Source organism: Stenella coeruleoalba (genome assembly GCF_951394435.1).
Source record: "Stenella coeruleoalba genome assembly, chromosome: 12".
NCBI classification, from domain to species: domain Eukaryota; kingdom Metazoa; phylum Chordata; class Mammalia; order Artiodactyla; family Delphinidae; genus Stenella; species Stenella coeruleoalba.
This window is the reverse complement of record NC_137158.1, coordinates 19,764,013-19,779,158: the sequence shown is the minus strand read 5'-3', so window position 1 is coordinate 19,779,158 and position 15,146 is coordinate 19,764,013. Positions and strand designations below refer to the sequence as shown.

Sequence of the window (15,146 nt, the reverse complement as noted above, 5' to 3'; positions counted from 1 at the left end):
TGTGCTGTTCCAGTCTCAGCACTGGTTTTGTTATTGGCTATACAAATCCAAGCAGAAAAAGAACCTCCCAGGCTGAGACAAGGGATCTCGACCTGGGCCAAGACCCTGGCACAGGTCCAGGTGACCACTTCAATAATACAATGAGAGAAGGTAAAGATTACTCAAGTGGTTTCAAGTTCCCATTTCCAGAAACAGGAAACAGTAGAAAAAACAAAGGGAAGAAGATGAGTTGATATTATCTGAGGGCACACTGAGTTCAATTGCCAACAGGTTTTCAAATCGCCCATCAGCCAACTGGAACTACGAAACGAGAAGTCAGAAGTGAGATCAAAACTAGAGACAGAAGTCTGATGATAAAGAGATTACTTAATATTCTTTGTACAACTCAAATACTAGATATTAGAGATATAAGACACTTCACCACTGTTTCTAGAATTTTATCAAGTTGTTTACTTCTGTGGTGAGTAAAAGTCATAAATAAACATCTCTGGTCTTATTAAAGCCAAGGGGAATGCAGCAATCTGGTAACTAAGTGTGGACAAAGGGTGCAGCCTGACATTTCAGTAATCAAAGGACGTCGCAGCCATAAAGCCATCAAGCCACTGCAGCCGCCCCCAGTGGTGTGGCCTAAGAGGAATTCAGCATGGAGGAAAAGAGGATACTGGCCCTAGAGAGTTAAGGTGCATATTAAAGGAACAATTTCAACAAGCCCAGACTCTTGCATCTTCCCATACACGGAAAAGCACTAAAATAATTAACTGAGATGCCTGCTTTTTGTGATTAGTAGTAATGTTTCGATGTTCTACTACAAGTTTTTTCCCAGCAAAAGCTCCTATATATCCTGGTTTCTCCCTTACCTCTTTGGAACAGTTTCTCAGAGCTATCTGAGAGGCTGTTTCCAGACTACAGTCCTCAGTAACGCCTCAAATAAAACATAATTCTCAACTTTTAGGTTGTGCATTTTTTTTTGGTCAACAAAAGTACCGTTGAAACTGCTAAAGAATTTAACAATATAGCAGTTCTTGTGACTCCCCCAAAACAAGCTTATTTCAATGAGGTCCATATAATCGCACACCACTAAGAAATATGAACAGGGCTAGATGTTACCGGAAACTCGTCTTGTGGAAGAGTACATTCAGCATCAAGAGGTTATAGGTGCCAGCTAAAAACTGGTACTTGCCATCTTGCCTCTTCAAGGACTAAGTCACTAGCCACTGCAGCTGCTGACCCTCAACACCCCCCGAAAGGAGTGCAGGGTGGAGAGCAGGAATGACGCACTCTGTACTCTGGGAAAAACTGGCAGAACAGGCCTTCGGAGAGTTAGATATTTTCAGGAGATGGTTTTATGAGCCCAAATTCCTGCATCTTCTCATGTCTAGAAAAGCACTAAGCTCATTTAAGGTGACATCTGCTCCTCGTAACTAGCCGTAAGCATCTGCCAAAATGTGTGCCTGACTCCACGCACCCCTCTTCACTAAAATCATACAATACCGACCTCTCCCTCTACCTCTTGGGAGTAGTTTCTCAGAGCTACCTGAAATGCTGTCTCCCAGGCTACAGTCCTCATTTCGCCCCAAATAAAACTTAACCCACAACTCTCACATTGTGAATTTTTTTTTCAGTTGACACAGGACAGATAAAAGTATGGTAGACAAGTTTTCCGGCAAACATTCCCAAACTTTCTATTTGGCTTGCACGGCTAGCCAATAACAAATATCAAATGACAAGGGGAATTTAAATCAGCAATAAGGACCTCCCAAGGAGAATCCTATTATCACCAATGGGTAAAAATGACTTTTCTCCAACCCAGGAAAAACATTAACAGCAAATGAGATTCGGTTATTTAAGCAGATGCATGTAAGTACATTAAAATACAAAACAAATTGTATTTCTGGTATCCTGGTCAAAAAATAAATCCTACAACGGATGAGAAGGTAAGAGGAACAGAAATCAAATTTCATTTGTTCAGAACGCAACTCTAAAAATAAGCCAATCTGATTCAAGTATCTCAGATGGTAAAAACCCAGTACTACAACATGGTTAATCATCGCTAAAATAGAAAATAAAGCATTTGTGAGACAAAGGCAAATTTCTGTTCTTCTCAAGATAGTTGTTTCAAAATAGCAGTTCAGCCAATTGATAGTAATTAGCATATTCTACATGATTTTTAAACAGTATAAGAGCTAATCATTGTTTTTAATAAATATAAGGGGGAAAAGTGGCTAATTTAAATATCTTTGACACACACTACAGAATCTCTGCTATCTCTAGGAAAAATATGTTTTCTATTCATTAATGATCTTTCTACATAATATGCAGACTTAGTACAGCAAGACAGGCTGATTATGTAACAATCCCCAAATGAGCAAAGAAGCTAAGGGACTTGTTATTTCCTCTAATGGTCACCGCCTCCTATAAGTCAGTCATCACCATTATCAAAATTGATCAAAACTGAGTAAACAGTTGCCAGCAGAGGAGCAGCAAACACTTAAGAGTAAACTCCCAGATACAGATCTGAGAGCAACTCGAAACTGTTAGTAAAATAATTCAAATTAAATGAACAGTTGTTACTTATGAGCATCTTCTCACACTTCAAAATTCAAGCCACACGTCTGAAATTTATGCCACTATTTTCTTTCTTTCTACCACTGTCGCACTGCTGAACCTAAGAGCACGCTTCCACTGTGAGGGAATGGTCACTTTCAGCACCTTACCTGGTCAAAAAGGTCAGTACCATCTGATCCCGCTGCACTCATAAGTTCCTCTTCTCCACCAGGGTGATACTCCATGTACGGGCTGACATTATAAACAAACCCTACATCAAATAAGGAGAAATAACACCCTAAATGAACTTCTAACAAACTGCACAAATTAGAAATCGATGTTTCAATAAATTTTTCCAAATACATTCCATTTAACAAACCATTATTTAGAAGTATTAAGAATATGAGGGGTCTGAGATTTCACCATACTTGCAAGCTAACAAGTTAGCCTGCCAGTTTCATGGGTCCTGACAGAAAACACGAGACTCCCAGGTTAGAAACAAAGGAGAGCTTAGTACTTACATCAGTAGAGGTAACTAGAATATCAGCATCTGCCTGAGTTCCCTGAACCCCAATTCCCACAGAGCTATGTGAAGAGGGCCAGATAACACCTGTAAACTCAATGTGCTTCATGACGGAAGAGCAACCTTGAGCTTAGGAAGCTCGAACATTTTCTGAAGGGCAGTAAATACACCTGGCCCTTTGCTCTGGAGGGAGACATGATCTCTATTATACTGAACAGTAAGCAAAGCTGTCCTTTGCTCTAGAGGGAGACACTCGCTCTACCATCTAAGGTTGTGCACTACGCAAACATCCCTGAAAAGACTGCCTAGAACAATGACAGTCGGCGCGTCTGCTCGCAAGCTACGCAGGTGCGCAAAGACCTATAGAGAACTGCCTCCTAAGGCAAAGAAATAATGAAACACCATATATAATATTTAGCAGTTCTCTCTGCCCCCACCTCTCTCTCTCATATTACCACTTCATCGTCCTCTACTGCCCTGGCAGGAGAATCTGATGAAAAAGAATGGAGCTGTCACCCATACGTTGATCATCTCAGCAAAGGCTGAGATGGTGACTGGGCCACTGAGGCACAGTCTGCGAAAGCAAGCACAATTCTTCTCTGCAGTTGCCCAAGGAACCAAGATTATTATTTAGATCTTAATAATCCTTTCATCTCCCCCAATATTTACTTTATCTGTTCATATATTTAACTATGTTTTTATTTTTTAAGAAGAAGGAATAGGGAACAAGAAATATAGGAGAATAGCTCAATGAATAGTCTACCCAAGGAAGTGAATTCCTTTTTAATCCTTCACTTGTAGTAAACTAGAGAGCAGACAAATCCAGCCCTCAAGACTCCTCAAGAGTGCAAGGAGGACAACTGGTTTTCTTATATCCAGGACTATTCCTTATGTAATGACTTCCATGAATTTAAATAACCTCAGATAATTTAAAATGTTCATCCTATATAATAATCTTGGAAGGAAAGTAGTTGAATTTCAGACTCAAGAAAGGTACTGTAATTTTTCCACCAGTTTAATTTTGGAAAATAACCAAGCAGTCCAGGTTTCTTTATAAAATTGCTTAAAGGCAATTCACAAAAAGAAGTAAATTCACAAAATCTTCCAGAAGTCCTCCAAAAAAGTCAGGAAAAGGAAAAAAAAAAAAAAAAACTGGCAGAGTTCCCCTGTCTCTCCTTCCCCATTCACCTTTCCCCACCAAATTTAGAAGGAATTTTTGCTATTGTTTAATGCTCCAAATTCCACAGACCACAAATGTCTGAAGTAATGATTAGGATCAGAATTATTCCCAATAGGCTTTTAAAGATACAACGTCTAGTTTAAAACTGCTCGTTGAAAAGCTTAGTTCAAGGATCAATATCATTCCAGGTATAACCTGAAAACTAATGTTGCCATTTTACACACAAAGAACTCTTCCATCTTGGCAAACTCTGCCTCTGGTTTTTCACGTATATTTTTATTTGTTGTAATTTAAACCCCAACTGCTACTGATAAAGACTATGGGCATCTTACAGTAATATATTAACTTTAAGTTTGTGTAAGTTTGTGCGTACAAATTTTAAAAACACACACTGAAACGTGTAAAAGAAAAGAAAATATACCAGTTGCCTAGCCTAGCTAACAGTTTTACTATGATTGAGCAATTAAATGTGGTCCTGAACTTCCTAGCAGCTAAGGCCAAAGGAGATACTAGTTACAGTGGTCTCATTACCAGATCTTAAAAAGTACTAAAATGGAACAAACAAACAGAGACTCATTAGTTATTTAAAGGCAGAAGTCTCCCTTCAAGTTTTTGATATTGATATTGCAAAGATCTGAGTCCCTATACAGAGGCCATGGACCACATAACATATAGTACAATTTAACAACATGCAGAAACATTCTTCAGGTAGCATTCCTCCCATCCTCTCCAGCCTCCGGTAACCACAAAGGTACTCTCTGTCTCTTTAGATTTAAATATTTCGGGCATTTCACATAAATGGAATCACACAATTTGTGGCCTCTTGTGTTTGCCTTCTCTCACTTAGTATACTATTTTCAAGGTTCATCCATGGTGTTGCATGTGTCAGTACTTCAGTCCTTTTTCCAGCTGAATAATATTTCATGTATCGATGGGCTACATTTTAGTTATCCATCCATCAGCTCGGGGACATTTCGGTTGTTTCCACTTTTTAGCTTTTATGAATGCTGCTATGAACATTTGTGCACATGGCTTTGTGTGGGCATATATTTGTATTTCTGTTGAGTATATTCCAAGGAGTGAACCTCCTGGGTCACACAGCAATCTATGTTTAACCTTTTGAGGAACTGTTTTCCATTCTCTGCAGCAGTATGTGAAGGTTCCAATTCCAGACCGCTCTTCTTTTAGTCACTACTCCAACTCCCCTTAGAGAGGAAAAGCCTTTTGCCACCTGTGGAACCTGAATCACACCTCATATCTCAGATAACTGAACTCAGAACTGGATTGCAGCATGACCCAAACTATTCTCAACCCCCAGCTCTAGATGACACAGCACAATGGAAGACTCAAGTGGACCTTTTATATCTATTAATCTAGCTCCCAGATGGGGCTCCCACAATTTTTCAGGTTAGGTACCCACATATGTGAACCCTGACAGCCCACTAATAAGGAGGGAAGGGCATCCCCATGGTTCAGGCCACACACCCACTAACTAGTAATTTTTCACTTTTTCTTTGTTCTATGTTGTAAGTCAGAGAGTTTCAAAGTATGGTCCAGGGGCTCCTGCAAAGCTCAAGACTCTTTTGGTGGTCCAAGGCCAAAACTTTTTCACAGCAATACTAAGATCCTGCCTGCCTTTTTTAAAAAATTCTTTCACAAGTATACAAGATTAAATGCAGAAGGTGATATGAGAATATGGTTGTTATCTATTAAGCCACACATTAAAGATATTTGCCAACACGTAAAACAATGTCACTTTCTCACTATATTTTGTTTTGGAAAATATGGTTATTTTTCATGAAAATATTATTACTTATAACAACATACAGTGAGTTTATTTTTAAATCAATTTTTTAAATTCTTTCAATTTCTCAATTTTAATTTCTGAAGGGTAAACATCAATAGATATGACCATCATAAATGGAAGTTCTTTGGGGTCCTCAGTAATTTTTAAAGGAGTAAAGGGATCTTAAAACCAAAAAGTTTGAGAACTACTGCTATAGGTAAAAGTGGTAATTTTATAATTAGCTTTTAAAATAATTTGTTTTAAAATTCAAACACAAATGTAACTCCAAAGCCCCACATTATATTAATTCAACGAAAGTTTATTTAACGTCTATCATGTATATACAAAGTATTATGCTACTATACTGCAGTATTCCTGTTTATTTCACTAATCACCACTGTTCATTTTGTTGGCTCTACAATAAATGAAGGAAAAGGGTGTGCTCACATAGTAAAATCATGGCATATTTCACTGTATTCAAATATACGGATCCATTTTTGCAAGTACTGTGACTACTTTGCCATCTTGTGTTTAGTAAAGAAACTGCATATTGTTTTCATTAATTTACGGCTGATGTTTATCTAGTTCTAACAACTGCTGAGAAGAGGGTGTTAAAATACACAACAAGGGTAATGGATTTGAATTTTTTCTTTCAATTCTATTAATGTTTGCTTCATGTATTTTGAAGCTTTGTTATCAGGCATAAAGTCTTCCTAACGACCCTTTCAACATTATAAAATGTCTTTATCGCTAGTAAGAGTCTTTTCTTTGGTAATAGTTTTTTATCTGCTATTAATCTAGCCCCATCTTACTATATTTACCGTTGTTTTTTTTTGGCCATGCCACACGCCTTGCGGGATCTTAGTTCCCCGACCAAGGATTGAACCCAGGCCCAGGGCAGGGAAAGCACCAAGTCCTAACCACTGGACCACCAGGGAATTCCCTATATTTACTACTTAGATAGTATACTTTTTCCTACACATTTATTTTCAACCTGTGTCTTTATATTTAAAGTGTATCTCTCACAGATATCACGTAGTTAGGTCTTGATACATATACACACACAGAAAATCTCTTATCTTTCAATTAGAATAACTGGTCCATTTACACTTAAATTAGTTACTGATGTGATTGAATTCAGAGCTACCATCTTATTAGTCTCCCTCCTCAGCCCCAAGTTTTCTTCTTTCTTTTTTTTTCCTCCAAGTTTTCTGTTTTTGTCTCTATTCCTCTTTCCCTGACTTCTTTTGGGCTAACCAAATGTTTTTTGAGAATTTCATTTTATCTATTGGCTTTTTAGTATACCTATCTGCATTATATTTTAAGTGACTGTTCTAGGGGTTACAATATATATCCCTAAGTTTAACCAGTTTGAGTTAATGTTGTACCCCTTCACATGTAAGAACAATTTACCACCCTCCATCCCTGATACTTTATGTAACCCCACAATACAATGTTATAGTTTTGCTTTAGAAAGTCATGTATTTTTTAAAAGATAAGAGGAAAAAAGTAATCCTGTCTCTTTCCTCACAAATTTACTATTTCCTAAAGATCTGAGTTTCCATCTGGTATCATTAACCTTTAACCTGATGGATTTCCTTTAGAGCTCCTTGTAGTATAGGTCTGCTGATACTAAATTCGTAGTTTTTGTTTATCCAAAAAAGTCTTTATTTCATCTGCATCCTTAGAGTATCTTTAATGATATAGAATTCAGAGTTGATGGTGTTATTTTATTCTCTTCAGCAGTCCTTCTTATAGCGTCCAGGTGTTTTTCTTCTGGCTGTTCTCAAGATTTTATCTTTGGCTTTCAGCAGTCTGAAAGTCAAGTCCCTATGTGATTTTCTTTGCATTGATCATGTGTGGTTTTGCTAAGCTTCTGAATTGACAATTTTATGTCTTTCACCAAATTTGGAAAATTTTTGGCCAATATTTCTTCAAATATTTTTCTGTTCCATTCTGCCATTCCCTCCTTCTGGAATTCCAAATAAATATATATTAGACATTTCTATTTTATCCCAGAGGTCCCTGAGCCTCCATTCATTTTACTTTGGGTCATTTTCCTCTCTGTTCTACAGATAATTTCTATTAATCTATCTTCCAGTTCACTAAGCTTCCTTTTTGTTAGGTCCAGTTTGCTATTAGGCCCATTTGGTAAAATGTTTTACTTCATATATTGTATTTCTCAGTTCTACATTCCCATTTTTATAGTCTCCTATTTGTTCATTCATTATATATCTATGTTTCCCTACTTCCTTGAGTATTGCTGTAATAGGTGCTTTAAAATCCTTGTGAACTAAATTCAACATCCGGATCATCTCCGGGTCAGTCTCTAATAACTGCCTTTTCTCTTGAGCATGTCTAGAAACTTTGGATTATATTCTGGCCACTGTAAATAGTATGTTGTAGAAATTCTGGATTCTGTTACATTCCTCCGAAGAGTACTGACTGTTTTAGTAGGCAATTAACTTGACTGGACTCAAACTCTCAACTCTGTTTCCCCTTTGGGGGAATGGAAACTAAAACCTCTGTTCAATTCTTTTAGCCTTAGTTAGGCTGCCTAGAGTTTGTCCGTATGCAAGATTTAGACAGTTTATATCCCTCTCTGGATCTCTTTTTCTGGATTTTCTTCCTCATTTTTCAGTTAGTACAAATGCCCCAAACTCTGTCATCTAGCTCTTCAGGCCAGCCAAATTCTTCAACTCAAGACTGGGAGTCTCCATCTGAATTTTAGCCACCCTTCACAGTACCAACTTGGGCATGACCTCAAGTCAAATGCCACAGGAAACGGCAATTCACCCAGTGACAGTTCCTTCTTCTAAATATAGATGACCCTTACCCTCTAGTTTCTGTCTGCTTTTGGTTGCTCACCAGTGTTTTTAGATAGTTGGTTTTTTTTTTTAAAATATGTTGTCCTCAATTTATAGTCAGTATTTGCTGGAGTTTTAGTCCAAAAGGAGTTAATCAGTTACACCTAAGAGCAGAATTCTGCCTAATATTTTAGAAAACTAGGCAATTATCTTGCTAATTTCAATAGAGACAAATGGAAAAGATATTAATGAAAGATAAATGGATTTTATAATGATTGATTTAAAGTAAATGTGGCCTTGGTATTTGAGAATAATATAATAGAATGTAGGCTTGCAAGGTGTTGGATAATAGAGTATCTCAGGACTTTGGGATTAAAAGCACACATTTGCCTCTCACATTCCTGCAATCTTCCTAATGACTACAAAGAATAAATAAGACATAAAACCACAGAGACACAGAAATCAGAAGAGGACATGAGAGCAGTAAAGTTTTGGAAGACTGAAAGCCAAACGATAAGCAATAATTTACTTAGCAGAGTTAAGAAAGGTAAAATAAGGCCTATGTGTAAATCGGAGGGGAACCTATAAAAAAAGCCAATATGTGCAGCAGAACCCCGAAAAGGTACAGTAATCAGTAATCCAGGTAGTTCTGAAAGTGAGGGTGCAGGAGGCAACCAAGTAATAAGCCCCTTTCCCAACCCACAAGAAGTGTAGGTTTACTCTCTAGAGACAAGGAACCAGAGACACATTACACTCAGGGAAGCGGCAATTAGTGGAGGAGGGGCTTGAACTAAAAATGAGAAGTAAAACTCTACGTGTCAAAACACTAAGATGCACCTCCTACCACCCATCGCAGCAGAAGTTATTTGCAGATGATTAGAAGACTGTAGCCTAAAAGAAAAGATTTACATTTAGTAAGGTGGGGATCCCTGCCACTGCCCCCAGTCAATTCATAAAAAAATGTTCTGCCCATACACGTGGAACTTCCATTCACCTTTCTGGGCCATCAACCTCACTATGAAGAGGCAGAACATTTGACAAAAGTCTCTAAAATTAAAATTAGTATCTTAAGTACTTATTAACTGCCAAGCTCTGGTGCACAGTTTTTAAGAGGAAAAAAAAAAAAGACTAGAAATGAGACCAGCGCTACCTCAGAGAAATGAGAACCAGACAGCAACTGTCCTGAATACAACTTAGAGCTTCAAACTGCACCAAACGACTTCAATGATGGCCAGTCTAATTAACAAAAGAGCTAAAAGAATCTGGTCTGAATGCCTCATTTTGCCCAGGAAAATTTAAATGGAATGTAATAAAGGCCTCCAAGCACTTCAGAAGGTTGACTGGCCATAATTATCAAAGGTCATCTTATGTTACATTATTAGTATTAGGAAAAAGAGCCCTGACATTTAAGTTTCATTAAAAGTAAACTGACCCGTGAAAGCATGAAAAATTAACCAACAGTCTGAGCAGTCAGTTACACTCTGAGTATTTTGGAAAAAATCCACAAACTTCTCCTAGAAAGAATAATGACCAAACATTACTAGCACCAGACACGTTTACTATTCTTAAACTGGGTTTACAACTTACACCAGTAATAAACAAGACACCCTATCTCTAAAAGATCAGTTTTCCGACTACCCCACTCTTTCCTATTCCGTGGGATCATCTCCCTCTGTTTGCCTGTGCCTTAGGGCTACCAATGACAGCTACCAACACTGAACTGCCTTGCTATTAGTTACCCGGAAAAAAAACCCAAATATGTCCTTATGCTTTGAGTTATTTCCTATTTTCCGAAACAAGCCAGCTGCAAAGATTAATTAAGATGTAATGATGGGGAATTCCCTGGCAGTCCAGTGGTTAGGACTCCGCGATTTCACTGCTGAGGGCCCAGGTTCATTCTCTGGTCGGGGAACTAAGATCTGCAAGCTGAGCAGCATGGCTGGGAAAAGAAAAAAAAACAGGTATAATGATGAACTTAAGAAGTAGAAAGCCACAAGAAAAAATTGCTCCCACCCTTAACAAAAAGAAAAAAGCCAGATAATCCAAAAACACTGTAAGTTTTTTTTGAGGATTTTTTTATATATAAATTTATTTATTTTATTTATTTATTTTTGGCTGTGTTGGGTCTTCCTTGCTGCGCGCAGACTTTCTCTAGTTGCCGCGAGCTGGGGCTACTCTTCTTTGTGGTGCGCGGGCTTCTCATCGCGGTGGCTTCTCTTGTTGCAGAGCACGGGCTCTAGGCACACAGGCTTCCATAGTTGCATGGCATGTGGGGTCTTCCCGGACCAGGGCTCGAACCTGTGTCCCCTGCATTGGCAGGCGGATTCTTAACCACTGCGCCACCAGCGAAGTCCCAAAACGCTGCAAGTTTCTGAGTCCATCAGTGAGGTGACATGGTAAGGCAACCAAATATCTAAATTCCACAGAGTGACAAGCCCCTCTGAGGAAATGGGACATATGAACCACTTCACCTTTGACAGAGCACAGGCAAAAGAGATGTTGCTATAAAACAAGGGAAATTTTAACAAACTCTTTTAGGGCCCAGTGTGCACTAGTGCCAATTTAGAATGCTGAGAGGCTCAGATACAAAGGGATTCTGCATGCAGTCAATTCTTTTTTCATAGTGTTGCACCTCATGAGATGCTCATGGGAAATAGCGTGAGCAGGGCAGACCTGAGAAAGGTCCATAGGTGGTCCAGGTGTGTAGTACCTGCTCCAAGACTTGAGGGTAGAGCGGGAGTACCGAGAAAAGGCCATCTATACTTTGGGCCTGCAGGAGTACAAGGTGGGGATCAGCTACTGCTGAGGAAGGAGCAAGAAATTCACGCATGTTGCAGATCAACCCTGACACGTGGCAAACGCAGTCTGTTGCTGGGAAGGGCTAGTAAAGCCTCCCACCCTCAAGTCCCTGCACTGATATCAGGCAAAGGTTAGCTGCTGCTGGATAGGGCAGGAAACACACATCCTCCTTCACTCTGCATTGACATTAGGCAAATGTAAGCTAAACACTAGAGGAGGGACAGAAAGCCCACTCAGGCCGAGATCCTACGCTGATATGAAAGAGATGACTTCTAGGACTGGAAGGCAGGCAGAGTAATTGCTCACACCCCATGCCCTCTGCCCCGTCCTCCTCCTCCCCTCCTGATATAAGGCAAAGTTCAGCTGCCACGGGCAAGAAATCTGCCTGCATTCTAAACCCTGCACTGAGTAAGAGGCAGTGCGAAAGTGACAGGATCACTGAGAAAGCTCAGCCCATGGGGCTCAGGTAACAGGACCTGCCTAAGACTGAGGCTGAAACAGGAAAACTGCAAAACCCCTTCTACCACCACAAGCCTTACATCAAACAACAAGTAAGAGCAGTCTGCCACTGGGAGAGGGGCAAGAACATGGTGAGAGACCCTATGCAAGTATATAGGGCAAGCTGTCAGTTAAGAAGAGTAGAACAGGGACAACGAAAAAATCCTCCAACACTAAGACCCCGCATCAAAAACAAGGTAGCAGTAACCTACTGCTGGAGGAATCTGAAGTCAGTGGTGCACCAATGGTAACAATAACAACCACCCCAAACCCAGATCAACTACTAACTAAGCTGACTCAACCTAATTGCCAGAAAAAGTGTACCATTTCTTTTTTTTTTTCCTTCTGTTAAAGAAAGGCAGACTGCCACATGCAGCAGCTCATTTGGATGTGTGTGGAGTACTGGAAGCTTGACTACCCTATGTTCTCCTACAAATGACCCTGAGAGCTTGTTTGCAGGTTCTAGCAGGGGAGCGCAGCTACTCACATACCCTTGACGGAAGAACAGTCCCCCTCTATCGGGCAAGGTCATCCTCTTCAACCAAGCATGCAGCTTCAAGAGGGATGCACACGGAGTGGTGAGGGAGGAAGGGGAGACCCGCCTAGCCATCCAGGTCAGCCGAATCAACCCTGGTGATCAATGGGGTGACAGATGTCGCAGCCAGATCACCCTCACATCCAAAAGTGTACCATCTCTGAGTATAAATACCTCAAGTTCTACTGTTCATCTATATTCAATGTGTAACACACAATCAAAAAATTGAAAGACACATTTTTCAAAATGTTAAAACCCACTGTCAACAGAGAAAAACAGCAATACAACCAGACTTAGAGATGGTGCATATACTGGAACTTATAGGACAGATACATTAAAATAACTCTAATTAATATATTAAAAGATCTAGTAGAAAATAAGGTTGACACTTAATAAACGGGAAATTTCAGCACAGAGATGAAAGCTATACAAAGAAGCCTAATGAAAACACAAAAAATGAAAAACATGATATCAGAATGAAGAATTCCTCTGATGAGTTAATCAGCAGACTAGACACAATAGAGGAAAAAATAAGTAAACTTGTAGAAAAGTCAACAAAAATGATCAAACTGAAACACAAAGAAAAAAATGAGTGAAAAAACAGAATGGTGCATCCAAGAGCTGTGGAACAATACAGGCTAGCGTATATGGAACTGGAATCCCAAAAGAAGAGTAGAAGTATTTGAAGAGATAATGGCCCAAAACTTCCTAAAGTTAATTTAGAGAACCCCAAGCAGAAAAAATAAAAGGAAAACCACATCATAGTCAAACTGCTGAAAAGCAAAGTAAAATTTTAAAGGCAGTCACAGAAGAAAGAAGCCTTACATTCTACAGGAAAACAATTAAGAATGACAACAAGGGCTTCCCTGGTGGTGCAGTGGTTGAGAGTCCGCCTGCCAGTGCAGGGGACACGGGTTCGTGCCCCGGTCCAGGAGGATCCCACATGCCGCGGAGCGGCTGGGCCCGTGAGCCATGGCTGCTGAGCCTGCGCACCCGGAGCCTGTGCTCTGCAACGGGAGAGGCCACAACAGTGAGAGGCCCGTGTACCTCAAAAAAAAATGACAACAGAGTTCTCATCTATGCAAACTAGAAGATGGAGTGACATTTCTAAAGCGTTGAGGAAAATAAACTGTCAACCTAGAATTTTATACCCAATTATAGTGTATCCTCAAAATGAAGGCAAAATGAAGATGTTTTCAGATGAACAAAAGCTGAGAATTCATTGCCAGCAAATCTGTAGTGCAAGAAATGTGAAAGTCAGTTCTTTAAGGGAAATCTGGATCAACATAAAAATATACCAAGCACTGAATATGGTAAAAAATGTGGGTAATTTTTTTCATTTTCTTAATCTCTTTAAAAGATAAGTGACTGTCTAAAGCAAAAATAGTAACATGTCGCAGGATTTATAGCATATGCGGAATGAATAACAATAATAGCACAAGACGCTGGAGAAGGAAATGGAAGTATATTCTTACACTGTATGTAAAATGGTATAATATTTGAAGGTAGACTGTGATAAATTTAAATTGTGTATCATAAACCCTTACAGCAATGACTAAAACAAAGATAACAAAAAGGTATAAAGAATAAGTTAGTAGTGAAGATAAAATGGATTCATTAAAATATAATGATGACTATGTCAACAATGGGTGAATCTAGCCATGTGAAGGGTTTCTAGAGTTCACGGCATCACTTTTGCAACTTTTTTTGAAAGTCTGAAGCTTTTCAAAATAAAAGGTTTAATTGAAAATATTAATGGCAAAAAATGGCCCTGAAGAAATCTCCAATATTTACTTAACCCCTACAGTGTGCAAAGTCTGCAAAAGGAAATATGAAGCTGTACAAAGGAGAGAGAACATAGGATCTCCATCAGGCTGCAGCTCACATTCTATGAGCTCAAAAATGAATAACTGACCATGAGTACATATCAGAAAACTGTCCAGAAATAACAAACTTTTTGATTAAGGAATTGATATATTCCCTAACTCTAAGAGCCAATAACCTGGAAACAGCAAAAATGAAAGTCCCTCAACTGGTCACTATTTTGTGAAAACATTAAAATATCCCTACCATATGTGGTTTAAAAGTCCTACATGTGATTCAAAGGATATTTACTGAACACTGCCCATGAGCCATGCCCTGTACTAGATGCTAGGGGTAGGGAGAGAAGCTGCATATTGTACCCTGAAACTCAATTTAAATAAAAAGACAAAAATAGAAGAAATGGCCCAAAAACGTTATAGATGTTCTAACAGAGGACATACATCAAATATGAGGAAGAAAGTCCAGGGGAAGAAGCAAAGTCCAAGAGGACCAGAAAAAATGAGGAGACTGAAAGGAAGAAGCTGTTGGAAGAAAGAAAGGAAAGAACTGAGGGTGTTTCAACAATGTAGGATAAACAACTACCTGAGGTCACAGAAGACGCTGGAGAGGACTGATAAGAGCACATAAAGGGTCAAGCCTTAGAAAAGAGC

The 15,146-nt window shown here is 39.1% G+C and overlaps 1 protein-coding gene across 2 annotated transcripts in view; it reads right to left on the bottom strand.

Annotated features, from left to right (window-relative positions):
• The window catches only part of LOC307195037 (cytochrome b5 reductase 4), an 82,227-nt gene that overhangs the window by 54,702 nt on the left and 12,379 nt on the right, over positions 1 to 15,146 (bottom strand). For both annotated transcript variants that reach the window (XM_079938665.1, XM_079938666.1), the window contains exon 3: positions 2,715 to 2,815. In XM_079938665.1, coding sequence (XP_079794791.1) covers positions 2,715 to 2,815 — 101 coding nt within the window. The remainder of the gene's footprint in view (positions 1 to 2,714; positions 2,816 to 15,146) is intronic.